The 27,943-nt window shown below is 34.9% G+C and overlaps 1 protein-coding gene across 2 annotated transcripts; it reads right to left on the reverse strand.

Moving 5' to 3' along the window:
- Serpini2 (serpin family I member 2) lies at positions 1-27,735 on the reverse strand. 2 transcript variants are annotated; one of them, XM_076932533.1, is made up of 10 exons: positions 27,653-27,714; positions 27,405-27,447; positions 25,292-25,543; positions 18,291-18,521; positions 16,808-17,002; positions 16,537-16,729; positions 10,322-10,419; positions 6,804-6,890; positions 4,103-4,192; positions 1-219 (listed from the first exon to the last, which is right to left on the reverse strand). In XM_076932533.1, exons 3-10 carry the CDS (start codon positions 25,533-25,535, stop codon positions 143-145), a joined length of 1,215 nt encoding a protein of 404 aa, XP_076788648.1. In that variant the 5' UTR covers positions 25,536-25,543; positions 27,405-27,447; positions 27,653-27,714; the 3' UTR covers positions 1-142. The 2 variants fall into 2 exon arrangements, with proteins under 2 accessions (XP_076788648.1, XP_034357276.1); XM_034501385.2 differs by lacking the exon at positions 27,405-27,447 and having other exon boundaries at positions 27,653-27,735.
- Between the last annotated feature and the right edge of the window lie 208 nt (positions 27,736-27,943).

Raw genomic sequence — 27,943 nt, forward strand, 5'->3', positions numbered from 1 at the left:
AAAAGAAAAGCATTTATATCTGTCTTTTTTTATTTTATAGGCACAATTTTAACAGATATGTTAGAAATTTTTCAGAATGATGGTGTTTCACCCATCAATCATTTTCCAAAAGATTTCTTGTGTTCGAAGACCATCAATTTATTCAGAGTGAATCTAAATCTCTTCCTTTCTTTGTTTGGATCTCAGGATCTGTCACCTTTCCCATAAACAAAATTGATTCTAGAAAAAAAAAAGAAGAAATACTTTAGAAATTTCTGGAAGAAAAGCTAAGAATTATTTTCTTCACAACTTAACAATTCTTTACTCATTCTTCTCTATAGGTAAAGTCTGATATCTAGACCCTCTTCTTTGCTTAAAACACTTTGACCATGATTAATCATTTTTGTAGTTTGAGATGTGAGTAAAACCCTACAACAGTTTGTCATGGAAATTGCCTCAGTCTTGTTTTTCATGAGAGCTTTTCTAAACATAGAGCCCAGCCAGGCAATCACAGCATAATAAAATGGTGATGAGCACAGCACAGCATCAAGTCTGAAGAATTGGCAGTCATCATTTTTATGCACCGACTATAAGCCTCAGAGTTAAAAGTGCAGTTTCCCAGACTTCCTTTAGTGCTGAGGAAAAGCGTACTTCACTTCTAAAGACAATATTTTCATATTGCTAGTACTTCCAAGTGCTCACCAAAATGATATAGCACTGAAAACAAATGCAAACACCTGGTTCCAGGCATTCTGTGTTTGGCAGTGATGTGGAACAAAACACAGGAGGACAAACCAGGATACACCAAATGCATCAATGATTCATCAAAACTATTCACCTTGCATTTCACCTGGAAGAGGGAAGTGGCTGAGGGTCAATGACAGAGGCTTCCATGAACCTCTCAATTGCACGTGTAATGAAGGTTAATTTTGAAAGTGGCAGAATAAATTCTGTTTAAGTTAAGCTAGTTAAAACAGTTAGATATATTTGAAATAACAACAGAAAAGTCATATTCTTAGTTAACTCCTTGCCATTCAATCAAGTGACAGGCACATGAATTTAAACAGAGTGGATAGGGTTGTATGGGCAGGCTGGATATATAGGAGGGATTAGAGAGAGGAAAGGGAAAGAAGAAATATGAAAATTGTAATATAATCTCAAAAGAGGGATACAGATGTGGTCTTAAGAGACCCAGTAACATGGATAGAGGTACAATCTTTAACTGATGTTTTCCCTTTTATTTTTCTTCAAAATCCCAAATTTATGTCAAGGAAAGAAAGAAAATAAACACCCAGTTTTCTGGTAGATGACGATGTACCTTTCCCAGGATGGCTAATGCATTTAGCCCTGCTAGGAAGCATCAGTGATTTCAGTTTTCATGGTGCTGTAGCATAAAATACTTCTCAGAAACTTGAAGTGACTCAAGTCACTTTTGTAGGTAAAAACGTCATTTATTGTTTGAACACTGCCCTGTCCAACACTTCACAAACACTCTTGGTCCCAGTATTTTCCATCTCCCTGTTTCATCACAGAAAACTGTACTTCGAGTGGAGTCTTTACATAACCCACCACTCTGGTCACTACTGAGTTCCAAGCGTTAGCAAAATGTCACTAAGAGCAACAGATGAAGGGGAACAAGACTCAATACTGTTTATGTTTTCTCTTCTTCCTATATATGTGTCCACTACACTTAGGTGTTCTCTCCAACTCTCCCTCACATGGAAGCAATCTGTAACTCCTACTACTAAAATCCACAACATTACCATATGGCTAGATTCCAAGATTTAGTCATTAATACTATTCAAGCTGATTCCTCCTTAGTTCAATTCCAGAATTGTTGTTTTGTGGGGACTACTGTGGGGTTGAAAGCTGTGATCCACTACTTCCTCAAATATGGCACACTTCATGTACTGTCTTTAATAATTTTCATCTGGAAATCTATCTATAGAGCTGGTATACTCCCTCAGTTAAGGAAAACAACTGTGTTGCTTATCTCTTATAACTTTAAGAGCTGCAAATAAATGTACTACAATGTACAAACCCCTTAGAATGAAAGTCCAAATGACATACAGAGTTTTTGCAAGAGGAGTATTTGATAAAAATAAAAATTTAAGTCAAGGTAAATATTGGTTAGACAAACCCTAAGTAATCTGTCTCCATCCTTCAAAAATGTCAACTAAATATACTTTCTGTACTTAAAGGCACTTTTTGATCTGCCAAGTCAACATCTCACTGCTATGTGGAGTTCATTTACGGAAGAGAAAACAAACAGATCACAAGAAGTATACTGCTCTGAGATAATAGCCCTTTGTAATTTTTAAAGACTTTTTAAAGTACTTTCCATTATGCCCATTAGTGTTTGCCTACATGTATGTTTGTGTACCGTATGTGTGTATGTGGTTGTTTTTTTTTTCTTTTTTTGCGTGTGTGTGTGTTTATGCCAGAAAAAGAGTGTGCTTATTTCTTGGAATTGAACCCAGTTCCTCTACAAAAACACTAACTGCTTATTGTCCGAAATAATCCCTTCAGCCCTGTTCTAAGTTTTATATCACAATTAAGACCTCTTTGCAAATGAGGAAGGGCATTTGTATTAAGCAGTATTTTAAAGGAATAACCATACTTCAGAAAGCTTCATTACAATAATGATCATAGAAATTGTCGCTAAGAGTCTAATCGCTACACATTATCACAAATGAATGAGTAGATGTATTATTTTAGGTTTGAAAATTTCACTGCTGCAATACAGGATGAAATTACATGGCCTTAGAACAAACCAATTTTAAAAAATTAAATCAAACATAATGATCCTAGATGTCATTTACTTATATGCTTATGTCCAATGTATACTCACTCATTTTTTCTGTTTTCCATACTCAATAATTCTATACACTAATTATAAAAATGATGATTTATTCATGGTTTAACATGTACATATCAAACACCATACTCCAAATATATTTTAATCTTGAAACTTTCACTACTGGAACTGAAATTATTTTAATACATTTTCAATAATTTTATATTTGTTCCAAAACTCTAACACTAAATATTTTTGAAAAGGCCCTCTGGCATTAGCATTAGAGAGTTAAAAAAAAAAGACTAGTGTATCCCTACACTAATGATAGTGTACCATATTCAAAACCTCTAGTTAATGTAACACATTCACATTCTCAGATTAACTACACCTCTTTTTCTTCAACCCAGTTTACAGAATCTTTTCAATTATTTCTCCTCCATTTATTACTATTTATGTTTTTTGATTTATTTGTAATAAATTTCACTTAGTACTAGGCCAGATGTTTTAACCCTTATGTGTTTTTTAAATATTCATATTTTAAATCGTGAAATGGTTAAGTGTGACTAAGGATAGCTGAGCAACATGAATTGACTTGTTTATTGAGCTAAAATATGAACTATGGGAGGTCTGATCCCATGACCTCAGTGTCAATGTGTAGGGCTATCTGGATGAATGAAGTACTCCCTGCTCCCTAAGACACTGTTGTTGTAGTCCTAAGGAAAACCTAAAGATGACTTCCCCAGGGCTTTCTCACTCTAGCAGATTGTTTCATAGGAGCAAGTATTGACAATCTATCATGACAACCTGTATTTGTATATTCTGACATTGTGTCAAATGCCCATACATTCTGCCACAACTTCTGTATCCTATTTTATACCTCTTCGAATCTTGTTTGGGGAGGGGAAGTGATGTTTCACTCCAGTCTCTCTCAGAAGCTCCATGAGTCATTCTTCTCACAACTCCACAATTCCCAATATCCATCTCCATTGTGGCACCACGGCAAGCTAAGCTCACTTTTCCATCTGCCTATTTTTAACTGTATGGTGCTAGGCAAGCTATACTTTTTGTCTCTGAAGTTCTACATCCTTATTAATCAAATCTCTAATGGCTGAGGGTGGTATTGGCTTAATACATGGAACAGCTGTGCCAGAAGCCATATTCCCACTACCTTATTTCAGACTCACATCATATCTTACTATAGCATAACTGATGTACAAAAAGCATTTACCAAATACCTATTGAAAGAAAATATGATTTCATATACGTATATAACAACTGACAGCTTAATTTAAGCACTACTTGAGAAGAAATTTCAAAATGAGTTACCTGTTTGGATGTGCTTCATAATAAACAGAAATGGATGATTTGCTAGAAATTGAGTCTGAGTCAAACTCATGATCTCAGGGACGTTTATGCCTATGGGGAAAAAAAGATAGCAGCCATTAAGATGTTTACACAAAAGAGATCCATAAAGGAAATATATTATAATTTTATAGACAAAAGCAATTTAATATGATGTATCTTAAAGACACAAAAAATTGTAATTAATTTTAAACCACCCTGCATGGGTTAAATATTCAACCACTCATGAATTCATTCTGATTTCACATTTACATTCAATGAGGAGGAACACCAAATAGTAGATTCAATTTAGTAAAGCAATGAAAAATGTCATATTCTCAATAGTAATTTTCTGTCCACTCTTTACATTACATGATCTGTTCTTAAAATGCTTCACTTTTTAATTCCTTTCCAGACATGTTTGCACTTCATTGCTGTACTTCAGGCTGTGAGAATCTCATCTGAGTTTAAAAATATGTATTTTGTACCTACATCGCCAGAATTACTCTGTGAGCCTAGAGGTTTCAATATACATGAAATTTTTATTATAAAACTAGGAGCAGATAATTGCTTTCTTACAATTAATCTTACAATTAATTATTATTATAAGCCAAAATATTTCAGCCTATACAGAGTTCGTCAATAATGTGGGAAATTTCAGTGGTCAGTGTTTTCTAGATTAAACATTTTTACACCCATCTCAGTTTCTCTTCAACTTAGTTCTGACTCAGTGGATCAGAGCAAGACCTGAGAATGGCAATTTCTGAGCCGTTCAAATGTGATGCTCTTGCTCCTGGTCTCTGTAGTGCATTTCTAGTCTCACAGTAAAATGAATCTTAGTCTCAATGGTCCTGTAAAATTTGTTCAGACCCAAAGAAAATTAAAATCAATATGTGTAGTCAAAATGGAGAAAGGAAAACGAAATATAATCTTACTAAAACAAAATGAACAATACTCTTCTATACAGAATAATCATGACAATTCTACACAAATTACCAGTGTGGAATTATAAGTTCACATCTGAACTACTGAGATAAATCAGAAAAGTAAAGTCAATTTTACTTCCATTCTGATTTTTGGTGAATATTTTGTGTTCCCCCTTGCTCTTGAACAACCCCAGAGCACATTCTTCAAAGTCCGATTCTCAGACTATTCTGGGGCATGACTCATCAGAATATCTGCCGACTCCTATTACCATCTCCTAATGAGACAGAGAATTTCATTGTAAAATGAAAGACAGTGTGCAATAGCCAAATAGCTTTGAGCTTAAAACAAGGGAACCTGATATCAGTTCAAACTCAGTCAATTAACAGCATGACCCCAGGCAAGCTTCTTTACATCTCTGGGGCTTTTCCTTCAATAATGTAATTAGAGAATTGTTCAGTAACTGATGAGAATTTATTCAGTATCTTGTAAAATCAGATGAAATTTTGTGCACATGAGCCATTAACCTCATCTGAATACATAGTTCTGGTTTATCTAAGGATTGATAGAGTCTATGCCCTGCAATCTGTGTTTCTTGAGCATAGTAATGCAACTTCCTTCAAGAAATGACAGAAGGGTAAAGATAACCCAGTGTGTCCCACCTAAATGTCAAATTCATGGTACTATGCAGCACTATGAATTAATAAGAAAATCAGGAAGTATATATAATTGGTAGTATTTTTCAGTAATACCCTTTAAATGATGAACATTTAAAGCAATATTTAACATCCAAGTCTTATGGGAAAGTTAAAACAGACTTATGAAAGAACAACTAATTCTTTTATTATTATTATTATTATTATTATTATTATTATTATTATTATTATTATTTCTTGTTGATTTCAAAGCTTTCCATCAGTTGGCTTTGCAAGCATCATCTACACACAGCAAACATGCTATTCAAAATACTATTTATTTACTGAAGTGCTGGAGAGAGGTTATTCTTAACCTTGAATGTACTCACAAGCCACCTAGTGAGTTCAGAGAGCTAGGGTCTTACAGAGCAGGTCTGGAATGAGACTGGAATTCTGCATTTTTAATAAGTTTCTATGCAAAGCTCTTGCCTCCTGTCTACTCACTGCACATGCAGTATTGAGGGCAGGGTGTGAGTCACAATTCAGTGTTTGCTCTGCTTGGACGTTTATTGACATCACTTAGGAAAACTTAAGAAAATCTTAGAGCTTGGATCTCCCCTACAGAAACACAGATTCGATTATTTTAAAGCTCTGTCTGGGCATACATTTCTTTACAAAAAAAAAAAAAAATACCCAGGTAACTCTAATACACAGCTAAGTATCTGAACTACCACTGAGATAATAACAACAATGAAATTAAAAAGGTGATCACTAAGTCAATTTAATTAAGAATAATATTAAAGATGACAGTGATACTGAGCATTCTTAACAAGGAAGATTCCATAGCTGAGTCCTGACATTTGCTCCCAAGAGCTTATGTATTATTTAGGAGTGTTTCCAATCTGCAGATGAGAAAATAGCAATAGCTGAAGCTCAGTTGCCAATCAAATCTTTTCCTTTTGCATTGTGTTTAAAGGAAGAGATGAATATACAAACACGCATGCACCATCTTTTTCCATTGTCTATACAGAAATGAGAAAAGGAGAGACCAGAAGGTGCAGAACATCCCAGTCTCCATGCTGCTTCCCACCCTTCCTCCTTGTTTCACAAGAGCTCATCTGTTTTACCTGTGGATGCTGCAGCTTCGCTTCCATCTTCATTTATCTCGAAGAAAACTTTCTGCATGACCCTGGAGACATATACTTCCGAGGAATCTGATGGAAACATGAAGGATTCTTTGACAGTTAAAACCAAAGCCTTTGCTATTAGGTCCACAAACAACTAGATGTTCAAATATACAGGAACAGTCATTGAACAAATTAACTCTCTCCAATTTAATCAGTTTTCTGAGATATAGATGCCTAGGCTTAACTATAAAATTCATGAAATAGATATACAAATAAGAAAAGTTTGCCCAGACATAAAAGCTGTAACCCTCAAATCACTATAAGATTTGAATGGATACGGGGTTTACCTACCATTTTACCATAATCTAGAGAAATAATAAAAGAACAACCTCAAAGTCAACTTGCCTTTTAAACTATATATTCAGTTCTGATCTAATATTAAAATGAAATTTACTTTCTTCCAAGATTAGTTAGGTCATAAAAGTCTAAAAAGCCTTTGTGTCATCTTTCAGAGAAAGCATTTCAGAGCTGTGCATTTTAAAACCCCAATAAATATTTTATTATAAGACAGTGTCTTGTAGTATTTGCTCAGTTATGCCTGAGTGCTGAGGGGTCCTCTCTTGCCCGCTGGCAGAACTGACATGAATTGCTTCTGGAAGAGTGGTCTATAAAGTTAATCTTGAAAAGTAAAGTCATGAGCTGTATATCATAACCAGTCAGCTTTGCAGGACCAGATGTATCTAGATTCTCTGCAGTTGTTACATGCATGCCTTAGAAACTGTCATAGGTTCATAGGTGGTTTACTACAGCCACCACTCAAGTCACTTAGTGGACATGAGTGTACTCAGCAGCAAAAAGCTGTAACATGGAGAAAGGGAGAAGCCACAGTTTCAGTATGAATTTTCAAAATACCGGGTAGCCACTGGGTGAGTCACCTAAGCAACTTCTCTAATAGGTCCCTGAAGTAAGACAGGATTCACAAATAAAGCAGAAAGTTAATGACCTAATAGCTTGTACAGGTTAGAGAGGGGTGAAATTTTTCACCCAGATTAGCAATGGAACTATTCCAAACGGCTCCTGTGTCATTAGGCTGAGCTACTTGGTCTTATACATGTAGGCCCTGTCTATAAGGCTTGGCAGTTAGGAAAAGAATAACACCCAAAATACACTGGCCTAGAACAATGAACATGAGTTCTATAGCCTCATTGCTTTCTCTATCTTTGTCAAAATCATTTCCTTTAAACTTGCATAAAAAAGTAAAAATTGTTAAAGAGTCTACAATGCTTTTAGTTGTTCTATACATTGAAGTATTTATTGTTGTGTGTGTGTGTGTGTGTGTGTGTGTAAATATGAGTGCAGGTGTTGATGTAAAGAGGCCAGAAGAGGGTGTCAGATCATCTGATGCTAGAGTTGCAGGCTCTTTTGTTGTTGTTGCTGCTGTTGTTGCTGCTGTTGTTCTAGTTTTTGTTTTGTTTTGTTTGTTTGTTTGTGAATCCCCTGGTGTGGGTGCTGGAAACCATACTCAAGACTTATGTAAAAGCAGTAAGGAGTCTTAATTACTAATTTCTCTATGTGCTAGAAGAATAAGTGGCCTACATAAAGTTTGCTATTTTCCAAAGGTCATTAAGACATATTTTGTCACTTAGATTAGAAAGTTGAGATTCCTAAAAATTAAGGCAGTACTGAACATGGTGTAGAAAAAAAAAATATAGTAAGAAGTCAAATTTGAATCCCAAAGTTTCAAAGGTATAAAATATTATATTCAAAATTATTGAATTCTGTCAGAATAAAATATCTACTTCCTATAAATGCTTAGAGTGGTTTACATTATGTTTTGGAAAAATTTTATTGTACAAAAATAATCAAGCATAGCAAGTGTTGTGACTTGTATAAGTATCATTTCAAAAGGCTAGTGTGTTGGTAGGAAATAGATGATGCAGGAAGATGTCGGACATTGTGGCTTTAGGGCATCCTATCCCTACTCCTCCCTTCTTCCTTTTTCTTTTTCTTCTCTGCAATGTGATGAAATGAGCTCCTCTACCATGTGTCCCCATAGCCATTGGTCTGGCCCTAATCCAAATAACCAAACCACCATAGACTGAATCCTTTGATCAAAGAGCTAAAATAAATCTCTCTTGTTTCTCTCTTGTTTGTTTATATAAGCATTTGGTCACTGCCCTGAAAGTAGTAAATACAGCACAAAATTGCTTATGCTGATAATCCCAGCTTTAGTGTTGAAACTGGCTGATCTATTTCAATCAATGAGGCAGAACCAAATGATTAAAATAATGTAAATAGCTACCTTAGGAGGGGAAAAATAACAGAAAATTTTAGACACTGGGGTTACTCTTTTGCACAAATTATTTTATGAAACATTTTGGAAGTGTTTTCACAAATTACCTTGGAAAAGGTTTATAGAAGCTACACATTGCTGGAGTTTGAACAGTGAGTGTTTAAATGTGTAAGGTATATTGAGCAAGAGTCCTAAGGCCACGGAAAGGAAAAGTTTAAGGAAAAGAAGTACTTGGTTATTATTGGTTGAGGAGGTGGCTATGGTTCAGGGCACCCCAAAATAGCATTTTATTTAAGTGTTTAATGTTGACTATTACTGTTGCTACTATAGTGATTGGCAAGAAAAAGATCCAGTTGTCTCTGGAATCAAGTAACTCTGTCATTCCTGAAGGGGATAAAGAGTTTGTATGGCATCTATGCAAATACTATACTTCTTTCACTCAGAGATCTTCACTCCATTCCATTCTCAGTTCCCTGCCCCTAAAGGATTGGTGAGTGAGGAAACCGATGAATACTTCTTCAAAGACTTTCTATTGTATGTTATATGGTAATAGAAAATAGGCTGGTAGGCTTATACCACTATGCCCTGAATAGAGCAAAGGAGATCTAAAATTCAAAAGTGTATGTGGTCTGTATGCCACTATTTATTTTTTTAAATTAAGTTATTTATTTTTCAACTATTGATTTGTATCAAAGGCAGAATAATTAAATTAATATATCTGGCATACCTGTGGAGGTAAGAAACTCAAAAAGGCACTAGTCCTTAGATGTATGTTGGTATGAAGAATCCACTTCTATTTACCATCCTGAAGACCTCTACATGTAGCTTTGTATGCTTTAATACTACCAATTACCTCTAAAACTAGTTGTCCATATGGGTTTTGTTTGTCCTGCTTAAATGACAGATGCCATGTTGTCATTTCCATTATTAGTAAGGAAATACAAATAGGGTGGAATAAACGGCCATAAAATGCTTCTACTTCCATAGTTTTATTATAATAGGGAGAGAAAGTTTATGAAATGCTTTCTGATTTTCTTTGAGAAAACTTCTTACCCAGTAGATACAGTACATAATAGTAAGAGCTTTCAGCTTCAGTATGACATTTATTCACTATGTGTATCCATACTAGGACTGAGAGCTCGTTTATGTTAAGATCAATCTGCTAATATAATTCCAAGAAAACAAGTCAACATGACAATATAAAAATTACTCATCAGTAGCATACCTGTTATTCCAGAAAGGTCACAGCCACCACTAAATATCTCAGTTACATTTAAAGAATATAATGCTTCTTTGAAGTTTATTTTTTGTTCTATTTTAAATCTGTTTCAGAAAAAAATGTAGAAAAATTATTAAAACATTATGCACATTTTCTAGAAAAAAAATTATGACATGGGTGATTTGGCAAAGCTTATATTTATATGTATACTTTGACTAGCCCTGTTTCATTTTCTTGTATCTCATGTCATTTTTATCCAGTTTCATTAGTTGGTTCCACATTGCTAATAACTCATTTCCTAAATATATTGTTGATGGGGATGATAAATGGGATAATTTTAAAATAACGATTACCCGACAAAACAGTTCTATCTAAATTTCCTTGTTTAACATCTTTATAGGAAATAAGAACTTTTCTTCTCCAATTTTCTGTACTCAAGATGTTCTAAAAAAAAGATGTGTCATGGCAGATAGTGCAACACTGTGAGCAAGACTCAGCAGTCAACAATCCCAGAGGAAGCTTGTTGCAAGAGAGGCATTTATAGCTCAGGATCCATCCTATTCTCTCATTTGCTGTGATTCTCTTCTAATGTCTTAAAGTGGAAATATTAAGTGCATAAAATGATGGAAGGGAACCAGGTAAAATGGATAAGATTTATCAGGTCAGGGGAGAGAGCTTAACAGTGCTTTTAATACCAGGCCATAAGTTAAGACTCCTCGTTTATGAAAAAAGAACTAAGCAGAAATTTTCATAGATTCTCTTGGGTATAGATCTCCCATGATTCTAAAATAACTGCATGCACAGATTCTCCATGTATTGTAATACTAAATTCTGTACCCATTTACCAGCTTTTGTTATGCAAACCATGTTCCTTGATTTAAAACTATTGGTTAAATAAAATTGCCTATAGCCAGTTACTGGAGGGATTAGAGGCAGGTGGGTTTTGAGTTACCTGGTTGAGGGTGGAGAAGAGAAAGGAAAGAAGAAACACCAGGGAGAAAGTGGAAGAAAAGGGAAGATGGGAACATGGACCATGAGCATATGGCCAGGAGAAACAGCAAGTATCTGGGGTACACCACTGGGAAGGTAAGCCAGGCCAGCAGTTAGAGTAAATTAAGGGTCACCTCCAGCCCCGCCCTTAGTAATTGTCAAAGCCAAATAAGATACTCATAGCCTGAGTCTCATTTATTTTTAAGCTAGTCAGGGATAAGTTTAAATTGGGTCTACTCCAGGTCTCATTTAAATAGAAAGGGGAGAAGAACTAGTATATTTTTTTCATAGATGTTTAGAGAAATTTTTTTGCAGTTTTGCCTCATTTATTCTTTTATTATTATTATTATTATTATCAAATCATAATTTTTACTTTTTAACACAGGGGTTATAAACACAAAAATACAGGATGTGGGGAAAGGGATGACACAAAAGCATAGGTGTTCAGGGGGAGTCCAGATATCTTTCAGAACAGGGTATCAGCTGGGTGAAGGTTCAGGGAACAGGTCACTATGACTCTGCCTATGATTCACTTGTCCTTATCTAAGTTGGTACTATCTGCCAAGGCTGCCTATTTACAAGGTCTATGACTACTCAGGTTGGTAAATTTCCACAAAAGCTGCTGGTTTACAATAGCTTATAGCCATCTGCTTCAGTGTTTTTACACAGAGACCCAAGACTTTGTGTTAGCAGGCATGTATGTCAGGCCTATTGCTGATTTTAGGCTTATGGCTGATTTTAGACCTTCAGTGTATAAGCAGTGTATAACCCTGACATTTCCTCCCTTCTCCAAGTATAGAAGGGCTGTGTCAATTCTAATCTTGCAAAGGTGGGGATAGAGGCCTGACCTCCAGTAATTAAAGGGGACCTTGTAAGGGCTCCGGTCCTCCTGTCGTTGTCCAGTGAAGCATGAGGGCCATACCCATCCCAATGTCTTTTTCCTGGAGAGGGAATACTTTTGACATCAACCCCTATGCAGTCAGGTTTGTCCCTCAGGGAACCCAGAAACATATTTTTACCTTTTATTTATATTCCCTTGCAGTGCTTAGCCTCGCAGCCTAAGCAAGAATTCAGATCGCTTTCAGAGGGGTTCTGGGTGGCCCCTCGCTGCTTGGTCTAGGGGCAGAAGTCCCCTCTTTTAGGTTGGGTGAAGATGCGAGTTAGGAACACCCTGGATAGAGTAACAACATCATCTTGAGTCTCATGGTCCTCCATAGCTAACTTATGATAATGTATCTGAATAGATTTTGCTATCAAATTATCTGTTGTTTCACAAAGTTAGTTAGCCTATTTAAGACCCAGGGACCAAAAGAAATAAGCAAAAATAACCCAATTAATGGTCCTAAGATGGAAGGAAGTAGGGTTGACAACCATGGAGAGTTCAAAACCAATTCTTGTACCATCTCTCATCTTTCTCTTCCTCTCTCTGTCTTTTCTCAAGACCTTCTCTGACCTTTTTCATGCTCTTTGAGAATTATTTTAATTTTTAAAATATATTATGAGATTTCTTAAAACAGGGAACAGGAAATTGTTACAAAGTTGATTTCTAATCTCAATGTCAAGATAATTACAAGAGCTATGATTTAAATTCAGGTCCATTTGGATCAAAGCTAATGTGCTGACTCTTTCTGTCTTCTAATCAAAATATAATTCTAAACCATGATTTTGATCAATATATACAGTGTGAGTCATTAGTCATCACCGTCCTGTTTCATCTCCCATCTACCTTCATCTAAACTAAAATTATCAAACAAATAGATAAAAGTAAAAGAGTAAGCAACAAAATGCTGGTTACATAGACAATACATTAAATAACTGTAAAATAAAATATGTTTTTAAAAGGATGCATGTGGCATCCTAAAATGGGGAAATATATATGTTTTATACATCAGTGACATTCCCCAGAACTCCTACCTCAAAAGCTGTCTCTATACCCTGACAAACACTTGTCTCAAGATATGTACACAGCTGCTAAAGGACTCTGGATCTAACGCCCAAGTAAAGTCAGTGGCTACAAATTTGATGATAAATCAGTCTAATTCAATCACAAATTTAATTGATGAGTATTGATTTAATTTATTCACTGTAATTCTTCAAAGTAATGAATTACCTGTGGGAGTAGGCTAAATTTATTTTCTTAAAAAAATAGTATGTATTTTGGAATATGCTAGATGTTGCAAGTCCTAAACAACTGGGATTGGGGGGAACATGAAGACAAAAATCTATTGCTAGTGGAAATAGCTCATTTATGCTACTATTTTTAACTTCTTAGTAATTTCTTCCTGGGGAAAAAATTAAGTATGATTGTTTTAAAAGTATTCCCTGAATAGCAGTAAAGGTGGAAACTATATGTTCTAATATCGCTACTATTTTTAGATTAATAGCCCAGCAATTTCAGGATAATGACAAGAATACTGAAGACTTATTACAATGTCTAGCAATGTGTAATTATCACTAGAAAGTCATTTAAATAATAGCCCTGCTCATAGAATAGTCCAATGAAACCTACAGCAATAGAAATGCATTCAGCCATTTGATAAGAGCATAATCTAAGGCCAATACCTAATTATCCATTATTATTGCAGCCGTGAATAAGGGGGATGAAGTGGCACTTCCGTGGTTAGGTACTTAATATAGAGCACAGTTTTTAATGTTTACAAAATTCCTAGGAAGTCAGTGAAATACAAGAAAGGAATTGTAAGAAAATTGATTTCCAAGCTCAAGGTCAAGATAAGTACAAGAGCTATGATTTAAACTCAGGTCTGTTTGGGTCAAAGCTAATGTGCTGACTCTTTCTGTCTTCTAATCAAAATATAATTCTAAACCATAATCTTGATCAATATATACAGTGTGAGTCATTAGTCATCAGTGTCCTGTTTCATCTCCCATCTACCTTCATCTAAATTAAAATTATCAAAAAAAAAATAGCTAAAAGTATGCAACAAAATGCTGGTTAGATAAATATAAAATAAAAACCACAAAATTAAATATTTAGCAAATAAAACATTGTTCATTTGCTTTACACATGGAATTTTCTCTCAAATGTAAACATTAAGTTGAAATAGGTTTCTCACAGGTAAAAGCTACAGAAAATAAAAGAAAATCTGAATTTCTGTGCCCAGATGGGCCCAGTCATGATTTTCAGTCACTACTGTGAATTTGTCTCATTAGTTCCTTCTCCTATATACTGAGTGTTCTCATTAAATGGAGAAAAATTAAAACCTCTTCATGTCTTCCTCTGTGTTCTTGTCCTATTATCTGAAGTCCGATTGTGTATAAAATAGACATTAGCTAACCCTGGATTATTTAACGATGAAAGTAACCAAACCAAATCTATAAAAACACAGCATTAGTATTGAAATGTAAATTCAAAGACTGGGAGATGTTTCATGGAATAAAGAGCTTGCTTCACCAGCATGAGAACACAGGTTTGGATTCACAGGACATATATAAAGGTTACCATGCAATCGGGTGTGTTTATAATCCCAGCATTCCTATGGAAAAATTAGAGACAGACATAGGATAACAAAATAGCTACCTTGAAATACACATATTCAAATAGCAAGATGCAAAGAGAGAAGTGACACCTGACCTTGTCTTCTAAGCTCTACACATATTTACATTTATAGGCCCAGACATATCACACAGACACAATACATGCACATATATGTAATCCTATATAAAATAAAGTTTTTGTAGGTAAGATTTACTAACATATTCCTGTATTTACATGTATGAGGTGCTCACTTTTATCTATATTCTTAGCATAAACACATTTTCATGATGCTTTTTATATACAGGAATCTGGCTTGTTTTAGGCATATGTTACACTCTCCAGCTTAATAAAATTTGGTTTCTAATATAGGCACAAGTTTTCATATTATGTGTAGACAAAATATTATGAACTCTTCCTAGAATTCAAGTGTAAGACAATATTTAAGATTAGTCTTTTGGTACTTTATAGACAACAAAAGCTAACTCTCAGGCTAGTACATTTCATTTACTGTCAAGCTTACAGGCTTTGATTCTAAACACATTCTATTTCAAAGTATGAAAGAGAAAGTTCTACAAGCAAGAGGTATAATCTGACCAGTCTTATGTTCCTTCCTACCTGTTGTCTCTAATATATAAACAGTCTCCTGGTTGTCTGACATTGATTAAACTATGTTACAAAAGAGGCACTTAATTTTCCAACAATACAGGATGTAGAATAGCTGCTGTTGTTCAGGACTGACATATTCTGCTAAATCCAAGGATTGCTGGACTATACCAGTATGTAAAAAGAGGCAAGGGCAGAGGCCAGGCACACTGTTCAGGTCTGTGTTGCTCTTATAACATCTTGAGTTTATAGTTTTAATCCAAAATTATGAGAGAGAATTTCTGCTGTTTATATCAACTAGCTTGTTCTTTGGTTCTTTTTCACGGTAGCTCTGGAAATTTGATGACATTGATTAAATTGTTCCAACTTCCTAGTTTACAAATCACTATGAACTCATTTGAATATAAAAGAAACACAGCACTGGATAATATATTTTAACATAGTATTATAAACCTGCAGTACCAGCACAACAGAAGCAGGGGGATCATGAATTTAGTGCTAGCCTGGGCTACAAAGTGACTTCAAAATGATCATGGGCTACACATCGAAATTCTTCAGAGAAGGGCCAGAGATGGCTGAAGCAAAGTCATCAGTCAACACAAAACTATTTACTGAGCCTATATAATGTTCTTTCCTGTTCATATATAAAACATATTTTTTTGGACAAAAAACTTAATTTGGGGAAAATGTACTTCAGAACTTTGAATTCATGTTTGGTTCATAGAGGTAGAGATCAGATCTGGGAGAAGTTAAAAGAAATTACAAGAAGAGAATGTATTCAAGGATATTAGAGAGAAGGGGTTAGATCTGGAAGCAATGAAGAGAAATAGTGAGCAGAGGCTATGTTCAAAATATAGTGTATGACTATGATATTCTCTATTAATAAACTGTTATATTAAAATATATGAAGACATTCTAACACAGGTTATAATATCAACTGTGCTATTTTGGTACCCCATTAACTCTAAAGGTTTTGGGTTTTTTTTTTATCTCTCAGAAACATATTATTCTGTATAACCATTGCTTCATACGATTAAAATTCTTTGTAATTTCAGTGGAGTACTAATTACCTAAAACTGACCAGAGGATTCTGTTTGCAATTCACAGGTCAGTAACACAGAACATGACCCACCGAGGGAGGCTGACTTCTACTTCTTCTTCATGCAGTTCAGAGAACCATCTCCGGATGTGATGAGCAGTAACTTGTTTTTCCACTTCTTCTATGTTCACATCTTCTGTGGGAAGAATGATGACTAAACTAAAGTCATCAGCCTTGTAAGGCAATTCCAAAACTTGACATGTCATGGATGACTCAGAAAAAAAACCTAAAACAAAGGAAATTCACTAAATTTATTTGTCAGCTATCGAGACCATTATTTAAAATATATAGTTTCTCACATTACCATATTTTGCTCTCAACAGCGCCTTCATCATTGGAACCTTGACTGTTAGGCCGTCTTTCTTACTAAAATCTGTCATCTCTGTGTCTTCTTTTCTGAATTTCTGTTTCCAATCCCCCTTAAAATAAATGGCATTTACAAGGACCAGACGAGTCAAGGGGCCAAATTCTTCTTCTGAAAACATATTTGTAATTTTTCCTATAAAGAGGATGGAGAACAATGTAGAGAGAAAAAGTAAGAAAGGTAGAAATTCAATGGAACTTGCTAAAATTGACTAAAGCAAAAATGTCTTGCACAGAGCTATTTTCACCAGTGTATTGTAGATTTGGCAACAGTAAGGGCAGAAAAAAATAATGCTAAATACTTGACTAAGAAATGGTGTAAACAGAAACACCAGGAAACTGAAAATGAGAGTATTCTAGGAAAAAGTGAACAGAGGTCATAATAATCTGTCTGGTGAGATCATATCCATAAAGTGTTGTTCAAACAATAAGAGAATTATAATGTGTCTTTTTGCATATTAATCTATATTATTCAGACCAAACATATAGGTTGCCCATGAAAACAACCAGATTTAGGTCAGTGATACAGCCAAACTTACTACTCTTAATAGCTGCAGCTAGTGTCCAGTGCTTTGTCTGATTTTGAGCCTCAAAAAAAACCCCTTTTTTTCCTGTGCAGTAAGCAATTCTTTGTCCATAATGCTATTATATCCCTTTTTACATCTCTATAAATTCTGCTCACTACCACATCACTATCTCAATGGATACCTCTGTTTGCGCCTGCCCATGAAGATTAAAGTAGCAACTAATACAATCATAAATTTCTTCAGCATAATCATAATTAAAAATCTATGAATGTCCTATATATCCTTATTATGTTATACATATTGTTATTAAAGTTTCTAATAACCAAAATATTTTAATGGTGTCCTAATTTCAAAGAGAATCTACAGTTACAATGTTCATCACTTTGATCTCAAGTCTAAACTGACCTTACCCTTTGTTTGATGACTTTGTAATTTTTGCCACTTTGGGTTTAACAGTTAGGTCACTACACTTATGATAAGACTGTTAGCATTATTTTTAAACATTAACATAATCAGCTAAAATATTTACAGTATACTTGGGAAAGTGACATTTGGAATTGACATATCTAATATGTTCCTGGACAAAGATAAGCCTCCTGTTTCCATACCTGAAAAAATATCAATGCTTGAACAAAAATTATTGTTGAAATTCTCGCATTAAGAAAAGAAGGGTGTCTGGAAACTAGTACAGGAATCAATAAACTTTTCAGAGCAATTCAGAGTTTTTCTGGGTTGTATAGTCTAGTGTTAATTTAAATGACACTGAGGTGAAATGGAAGATTCCATCTTTTTGATCCACAGTGCAATGGGAAAACATTCAGCCAGTATTTACTTTAAGATATTAAAAGCTCTGAATCCAAGAGGAAATAACAGTTTTATGAAAATGGGAAACTTTACCATCTGTTTTGCTTTCTACCCAGGTGCTTATTGTCTGTGCAGAAGTCTTTGCATCCAGAAAATCCACCAGTTTTGTAGCACTCTGAAAAATTTCCTTGTTGCTATGGAGATATGTTTCCTTCACAATGAATCCTTCTTGAAGGTAGAGGGCACTGGCAAGATTAAATGTAAATTCCTGCTTCTTCTTTGAGATGGCTGAAAAAAGTGACTTCAGCACAGAAAATTCCTCTCCTACAAAATAATTATAGCATATATTCACAGGTTAAGCAACACAAAAACAATAGCTCCTTGGCTTTGACATGTGTTCTGATTTATGTCACCAATGTCTCATGCTAAGACATGGCTAACCATGGAAAGTCACCATAAAGATTTTGATCATTTACCTCCTATAGAATATGGATTTTCCAGAAAAATCAATGTTTATACTAGACAAAAATGACCATGTAAATTTAATTTTTTTCAGGAACAAAATTATGTATCCATGCTGGTTGAATGAAAGCTCCACTTTCTAATGACATTTCGATCATTTCATAGCAGGAAATTTCCATTTAAGACCCTTCTTTGCAAGGAAACACTAAAGGGTATTGGTGGAGGTATGACACCAATGAACAGTTTTCCAATGTTATTTTTCTTTTAGATTCAAGGAAACATTGTTCTTTGCTGAAGAACTGCATCTGTTCAGGTTTCCAGGTTTACAAGATAAGCCCTATAATCATCTCTCGATTTATATAAAAATTAAAGTGCCTATCTGTTCAGATTCAGAAATTTACATATTTTGGCTATCTGAGGGAACAATAAAAGCCTTTAACCTATTCCAACTATGTATAGTTACTCGATAGAGTCAATTTAAGTCATTACCACCAGCTGATTATTTATTGGTGTGGGGTTCTTATCATGGTACTGTGCATGCCCCTAGGACTTGCCTACTCTGATGGTTCCTTCCATATTTACAAATGTTACAATCATTTTTTTGTACTTCTGACTTAATCCTAGAACTAGGCCATCAAGCCAGAAACAGTTTCAGATAACAGGTTATTTCTGGGTTTCATTACAGTTTTAGACAACAAAACAATATAACAAAAAAAACCTGAAAATGCCTGTAACTTTAAAATTAATAATATTTTATTAATATCCATTAAGCACAACAAACATAATTCACCATTAAAAGATACTCATTGAATAGAATTATTGAGAGAGCTGGGAAGATGGCTCACTCAGTCTAGTGCCTGCTGGACAAGTAAAGGTGATAGATTTCAATCACCACATAAAAGCCAGGGAAGGCATTTCATGCCTGTAATCCCAGCACTAGGTAAACAGACACAGAGGACAGACAGACCAGTGACTGAGGTGTGCTGTCCATTCAATGTAGCCAAACTGGTGGGCCTAGGTTCAGAGAAAAAACCTGTCTTAAACAATAAGGTTGAGAGGAATAGAGTAAGTCACCTGACATATACCTCTGAACTCACAAGCATAGCCATGTGAAAACAGTAAGAGGAATGTACACACACACACACACACATGCGCGCACACAAACACACCCACACACATACCACACCACACCATAATACAAGTATTACTGAAAGGTTTTTTATGTATGTAAGGGAGATAAAGCATGAGAATGTACACATCCTTTAATTATAAAACTAGAAAATTCACTCTTTGCGTGATTAATGGATCTAAAACAGGGGAGCTGCCTCCACATGCTTTGCGTCTTGCTCAGCTGGCTGCAAGCTATGCTTTGGTCCCTGACACCTCCATGGTTTGGAGTTCTTGAATGCATACAGTCTGCACATCTATACAAAAAAACATGCTAGAACTATTGCATTATCTTTGAAACTTTGGATTTTCTACTCACTCGAACACAAATAAAGACACACAAGACTTTAAATATAAAGATACCTTTTATATGATTAGACTGGAGGACCTCCATGATCCCTGACAACCCTGGGTTTTCTTATACAAAGAGACAGAGAAAGTTAAACTATTCTGCTTAGTTACACAAAGATTCTGGGTGCTCTTATTCATTGCTATGTGGAGCTCTAAATGGCATATTTTGTCAGCTGGATGGCTACAGAGAAGACTTTCCAAGTAAAAGCACAAAAGCTTGTACAAAAGAATGACAAAGACAAAGTGAAAAAACTCTAAAGTAGTTTTCAGGCATTTATAATTTATGGACACCTTTAAAGGAATGGTGGGGGAGACAGAGGAAGAGGAAAATTAGCTGCACATCATTTGTCCAAGCAAATAGAATAATGTCATGTACTTAAGGTCTAAAACCTGTGACAAAGAGCTGACCTTTGATAAATTACTGAGCACCTAAATCAATGGAAAATGATTACCAAGTATTACACAATTGGAGAAGACTATAAAATTATTAGTCTTATAAACTTGATTATATTTATAGGTTAATGACTTCATTGAACACAGATCAAAGAGACTACGTATGCATGACTGCTAATCCGCAATGAGAATCCTGGAACCCAGATGATAGGGTGAATCAGGTGGACTGTACCAGCCCTCTAGAAATGGTTTTCAAATTCTAGCACTGTTTTATGTCTTTGACTGCTTTGTGGTTTCTTCTTTCTTCCACCCTTTTCCTTCCAGGACAGGAAGAGGCAGGAGAGACAAGCAAATAGAGGTGAAGGGGTAATGTTATCCTTAGACTAATTCCTGCTGATTAGGGGCATCAAGTGCCTTGGGATGCTTGTTCTTCCTGTCAGGATATCTAATTTCTTCTTATTGTTTATTCTTTGTGCACAACTAAGTAACAAACTGTGCCCAACAACAACCAACAGCAACCAACCAACAACCAACAACAACCCTGTATACACACCAACACTCACACCACCGCCTTGCCTCTCAGAGCCCTATCATTTATACCCTCTGAAAAGTCCTGAGAGTTCCAAGTGCTACACATTCACAAAAACTATCTGCAGCTGGTAAATTTTAGTCAGCTGCTTTAGACAATCTGAAGCTACCCCATATCCCATGCCTGAAATTAAAATGAAACAATATTCCTATAATATTTCTGTGTTTTTCAAAGGAACTAAAAACTCCAAAATTGTCCCTATATTGGTTCTTTTCTCCTGATGTCAAAAACCCAAATATCAGGTATGTATGCATATGATCCAAAGAATAGACTGGAGAAGTGGCTTGATCTATAACTTCCTTACCACTGAATCGTGAGGTCCTGATTTGATTCCAAAATCAAACATGAAAGAGAGACAGAGAGAGAGAGAGTAGAGAGAGAGAGAGAGAGAGAGAGAGAGAGAGAGAGAGAGAGAGAGAGAGAGAGAGAGAAGAAAGGAAAAATGCTAGGCATCCTGACACGTAATTGTAATCTCAGCACAATGGAGACAAAAATAGATGGATCCTTGGACATCTTAGTACCAAATTCCTTGCCAGTCATAGATTATCTCAAAAAAGGGTGTGAGTAGGAGACTGAAGAGATGTTCAACAGTTTAGAGCTCATCCTACTCTCCCAGAGGACTAGAGTTCAGTTCTCAGCACCCATGTCAGGGGCTCACACCACCTGTTGTTACTCCAGCCGTGGTCCAACACGACTGTCTTCCACAGGCACTTGCATTCAAGTGTACATACACACATACAGGGGGTGGGATACCACAGTGACACACACAGTTTTAAATAATAAAAATAAATTATGTAAAAACTTAACAATTTTTGAAGAACAGCATAGTCTTCTGGCCCTCAAAGTACTCACTACATTCTTGCATGTGCACTCACATACATATGTACATGTGCACAGAGAGAGAGAGAGAGAGAGAGAGAGAGAGAGAGAGAGAGAGAGAGAGAGGAAGAAGAAGAAGAAGAAGAAGAAGAAGAAGAAGAAGAAGAAGAAGAAGAAGAAGAAGAAGAAGAAGAAGAAGAGAGACTAAGAATTATAGATTGTTTCAGCCACATGATCCACACAAGTCCCCTAAATCCAAACCTCATATTTTATAGTAAAGAATATGAGATTTATTGGGGTGAACAAAATTAAAAGATAACATGGCTTGGTCAACATTACAAGGAATTTTTATTACAGAGCTAGGGACAAAATTCATGCCAAGTATTCTTTTATTTATTTGTAGTGCTGGGAATTAAATCTGATGCCTTAAGCATGCTGGGCAGACAATCTAATATTGAGCTGTACTGACCCTTAGATTTTCCTTTCATGCTTCACTGAGTAAATAGAAATATTTCCAGTGCAGCCTTTAACTAATCGATAGCCTTTTTTCAGAGGCATTATCAGATGTTCAGCACAATGAAGAAGGTAAGTTTTTGGAATGCACTTTGATGTTTGGGTATTGTATAATTGCTGACTACTTTGAAAGTCTCAGTTATGTAAGAATGCTAGCAATTGTTATCTATCTTTTAGGACATATAAAATCAACCGGGCATTAACAAGGAATAATACAGCAAAAACCACACATTGGTAGCAGGAGAGAAAAATTAAGACAGGAGACTCAAGAGATAGCATAGTTTGAAAATCAGTGATGGTGGAGGTGGGACTAGGAAGAAGGCTCAGTGATTAGGGACCTTTGCTATTCTTCCTTAGGACTTGGGTTCTCTTCCCAGCAAACATTGGGTGCTTCACAATAATCTGCATCTTCATCTCCAGGGATTTTCTAGCCTCTTCTAGTAGATGCAGGCTTCTACAGTCATGCAAAGTACACACAAAGAAATATAATTTTAAATAATAAATATTTTATAAAAAATAAATTTGAGGGACTGATGGGAGGACCAACACTGAGGTATGTCAGTGAAATTCATCTCAAGAATTAACTCTAAGAATATGCTGAGATATGCCATAATCAAGATATATTCTGTTCCAACAGAATATTGTTTTTAAAAAGTAAAAATGGGGCCTGAGGAGATGGCTCAATAAAACGTTTGAAGCATAAACATTACGACCTGATTTTGACCCTAAAATTTATGTAAAATATGGAGTTGCAATGTACGCTTGTAATCTAAGCACTGACGAATATGGGAACATCCCTATAGCTTGCTGGCCACATTCTAGAGGAATAGCGTAACTCCGGGATTAGTGAGATGTCCTATCTCAAAAAAATAAAACAATAAAATAATATCACAAGATAAGGTAGAACAAAAGAAGATGTTTGACCTCAGCCTCTGTTCTACACACACACACACACACACACACACACACACACTCATGTGAATACAGACACACTTGTACACTCATGTGAATACACACACACACAAATGAAAATTAGATGGAAAATGTGATAAACATAATAAAAGCATTTTAGATTAAGACAAGATTTATGTTTTCTTCTCCTTTGTCCCAGTCCCCACCTGGCTGCAGGCACTGCCTGCTGGCTGTCTCGGCCTTGCTTTGTGCTTTGCTGACATCACCTTACTCTTTTCGTGGCAGACTGTGTGAGGACTTCACTCTGTCTCCTTATCATTCGACCCTCATCATTTCTCACCTCTTGGCTGTGTGTCTCCTTTTAGTTCTTTTGTTTTTCTTTTTTATGTTCCAGCTTCTCTTTCACTATTTTGCCCTTTAACTTTGTTTTTCCTTTAATACTTATCTTTTCTTGTCTTTCTGTCACTTAGAAAGTGCACGGCAGAAATGCTTGATAGATGCTGCTCACTGTTTTGCCATCCACGTATACTATTACAAGGAAAATACAAAATTCCCCTTCCCTTATAAGACTCATTTCATCAGTTTGGGAAATATCCCTGGCCAAAGTATTCAGCTCCCTTTGTTTTGTTTCTCTCATCTCTCCAGCTGGGGTGTATGAAATCTTACAGGGTGATTATAGACATTAAATCGGATGGCTTGCACATGTATAGAGGTGTTGGATAGTCTAAATCCATGTTTGGTGATACCTCACTATTATTACTGTGATTTTTACATTCATATCTCACCATTCTTAAGTCATTTATGTTTCCATCTAAGATGTATTCATTGAGAACTTAATTTCAGAGGTCTATTTTGATAGCTTATTGTAGAATCGGCTTTGCATACATTCATAAACAATATATTACTTATCAAAGCAGAACCGTGAGATGCAATGTGTCTGGGAGTAGAGTGTTGGCACTTCCAGGAAGTAATCAAGATGACTACAGGAGCTTCATTATACATTACTCACAAGGGAAAAGTAATTTAGCTTATTAGCAGTACTCCTTCTGTGCGAACTTCATTTAATTCAAAATGGAACAACTTACGCCTTGCCAATACTTTCAGGAAAACAAATTCCTAAATGCAGATAAGACATGATAAGGAAAATATGCTGTAATTAACTGTGATTGTGATATCTAAACTCTCAAATAAATCTAGATGTCTCTTCTGACATTCAGAATATGCTCCGTGATAGAGATATAAAGGCTTAAAACCCAGACCACTAGGAAGAGAAAGTATGAACCATATAACCAAGGAGATGTTTCTAATGGGATGTCAGTTGCCCACACATTCCAAATTTAAAAAAAAAAAAATTTTAAAAACCCACATTAACAAACTTTCTATGTATTATTTAAGTGCCCCCCTTGTCCCATTTTGTAAAACTGATAAGCTTATAAAATACATGTTAAGGAGTCTGTGGTCTCTTGGTGAAGTAGAGCATTACTTTTGTGAGGGAAGTTGAGAAAAAAAAATACTGAAGAAAGGTTTGCTAATTAATGCCCTTTCCACAAGAATAAATAAAATGCAATGTTAAATTATAACTTGAATCAGTTCCATGCTATTAAAATCAGTACATGGAAATACACAAACAATTCAAAGAAAAATACACAGAAACATAGAGAATTTTATTTCTGTTTAAGCCTTAATTTTTAATAAAGTATTTTTCTACATATTTTAGTAAGAAATAATTATAAGTGAACAAAATGGATACATTATAGTTATTCCTTTGGTTATAATTTGGTATTGTCTCTGTTTGTTTTTACTTTTTGAAGTTCTATGAGCAGAGCTTTTCCATGCTATCCAAAAACTAAAGTGATTAAATCTATAGAATTACACACAAGATGCTCACCTGCTGAGGTTTCCCTCATCCTTAAAGTTCGCAGGATCTGCTGTTGTGCTTTTCCTTTTGCACCCAGCTGGACCATTCCAAGAAGCATAGTAGTTCCAAGAGGAGAAAATATGATGTTCTTTTGGGATGAAGAAATAGCTTTATAAAGATCCACTGCAAATTCAGCATTTTTTTGATCCATAGTTCTTGAAGTTTGACTTCCAGAAAGAAATAGTAGAAAACTCCACAATATGGTCTTATTCATCTTGCCTTCTGTGTATTAATTTAAAATGTATCAGTTCTTAAAACAGACTTTATCATAGTAAGCTTAACAGTAGGGCTTCCATCTATTAGACTATTGTGCACACACACACACATGTATGTATGTATATACATATACATACATACATGCATACATATACATACATGTGTGATATATATGTATATATACATGTGTGTGTGTGTGTGTGTGTGTGTGTGTGTGTGTGTGTGTGTACAGACAGACGAACACAATAGTCTACATAAGGTACTACCTCAGCGAGACTCTATTTAGTGGCATTTTACTGAATATGTATTATGTAATAGAAGCCCACATGCTACTGGTACTAAGGGCCTTCAGAATCTAGCATCATTTATACCCTAAGGTTCCTAAAACCAATGGCAAAGCTCTACTCTTAGCACATGGTCAGTGACAAGAACTTGTCTAACTTGCTTTGTGATTTCTCCACTCTCTTTTCTCTTCTTTTATTGACAGAGCTGTGACTCTGACTGAAGGGAAACTTGTGTTCAGGTTACTTCAAAAGGTTTATAGACCAAGAGCTACTGAACAGTCAACCCAGTGCAGTGTAAGTCAGTGGGCAGTCTGGTTACCCCAACAGTAGCTCTTCTAGACTCTATGAATCAAAGAGCAAACAGTCCCAACTCTCACTTCACAGTTTGTCAAAGGAAAGGAAGGGGAATAAAGATGGAAAGGAAACAAAATGTTAGTCAAATATAGATAGTAAAATAAAAATAATGACTGAAATTGTCAAACACTCCGACTAAACAGAGTAGGGAAAACAGCAATAGAAATCCATAACCTTTCACAAGACTGCCCCAGTTATCAATTGTCCACTAAGGCAATTACAAGAAAGTCACCTATATGATTATATCTTCAGTGGAAACAGTTTTGAATGAATGCTTCATAGATTAGTAATGTTGAGTTCTCAAAAATTTCAGTAATGCTAATTCTACTTTATGATGATAACTATTAATTGGCTGCTAAGAAGTGACCTTTCAATGGAAACAAAACTTGAAGCCTTTAGAATAGTGATGTTATCCTTGAAGACCTGAAATATTACTTTCCTTGAGTTATATGGTAAGGGTTACTATGAATCATTAGTAGGTATAAAGATAAAAAATAATCAAAAAGCCGTGAAAAGTAACCTATAAAGTATTATTTTGGTATTTCGGATTTTTTTTAATATAAGTAGAAAAAGTCTATTTGAGTAAACACAGATTATTTTTAAAAAAAGAAAAAAGTCTCAAAATTTAATACAAAGCACTAAGTAAAAAATTATGTGTTGATAAGACATGAATAAGGATGTAAATTGTCACATAGGTGCTTTTTAAGTATTAAATAAATATACTAGGTTGTAGAAGCACAAAATTAAAAACCAATTTGTGAGACAAGTTTTACACATACATGATTGTCTACATACCATGCTCTGATATACATACATATACTTACATATATATATATATATATATATATATATATATATTTAAACTTTTTATGAATATATACACTCTTTTATGAATGTATATGTATATATATATATTCAATTTCTCAAAATATTCCTAACCTGTTTACAGCTATGTAAGTTATTAAAACGTTATTAATGTTTTTCAAACAAGTTGGAATTCATTAGATATATCTTTATGTATCATTCAGCCAACAATGGATGATAAATATTATTGGGAATGACATAGTTCTTTCTGATAATAAAGTCTTTGTCTTACAATAATACTGGTACTGATAATTCTCATAATTAAAATTTATATCTGTGAGCATTGTATCATTTCTACCATTAGTTGTCCAGGCACTTAATAAGTTATAACATCAAACAAATAACTACTTTTAAACTTTACTTACCTCATGTGGTTTTGAATAATATCTTACCAGAAGGCCCAGAGAGCTGAGAGATAAACAACATAATGGATAGTTCTGTAAGAATTTGACCTTTCTACAGTAAACAATTTTTAAGAATGAAAGTAATATTTTATTTTAAAATAAGAGACATCAAATTATTCCTACACCAAAGTTAATTAAAGTGCCAGTTCTATATTTCAATAAACACTTTCCATGTTTCTGAATATCTATTTTTAATTTAAAGAACTTACCCAAAACTAACTTCTGATTATTCACTTGAATGTTGTGATTAAAATGTGCTTACTGGAAAACCTTCTTATATGAAGCTGCTTATTAGTGAAGGCCAAGTATATTTATCTTAAACACTGAATGATTAATTCTTTCACAAACATAGCAGGTGTGCACTATGCTGTCATGTGATCAAGTTAATGATAAATGATTAAATGTAAGTGAAAAGAAAAAGTCAGACAAATTGTTAAGAATTATTATTATTTCATTTCCTTTAAAAGTAGAAATGATTGGAGAAATCTGACAGATATTAT

Source organism: Arvicanthis niloticus, chromosome 4, assembly GCF_011762505.2.
Source record: "Arvicanthis niloticus isolate mArvNil1 chromosome 4, mArvNil1.pat.X, whole genome shotgun sequence".
Taxonomy (NCBI): domain Eukaryota; kingdom Metazoa; phylum Chordata; class Mammalia; order Rodentia; family Muridae; genus Arvicanthis; species Arvicanthis niloticus.

What these genes read in the sequence shown, in the direction of transcription:
- Serpini2 (XM_034501385.2), bottom strand. Translation starts at nt 25,535, where the DNA reads ATGAATAAGACCATATTGTGGAGTTTTCTACTATTTCTTTCTGGAAGT. An exon ending in GCTGTTGAGAGCAAAATATG is followed by an intron (nt 16,730 to 16,807) that starts GTAATGTGAGAA and finishes CCTTTGTTTTAG; the next exon opens with GTTTTTTTTCTGAGTCATCC. An exon ending in TATGAAGCACATCCAAACAG is followed by an intron (nt 220 to 4,102) that starts GTAACTCATTTT and finishes TTTTTTTTCTAG; the next exon opens with AATCAATTTTGTTTATGGGA.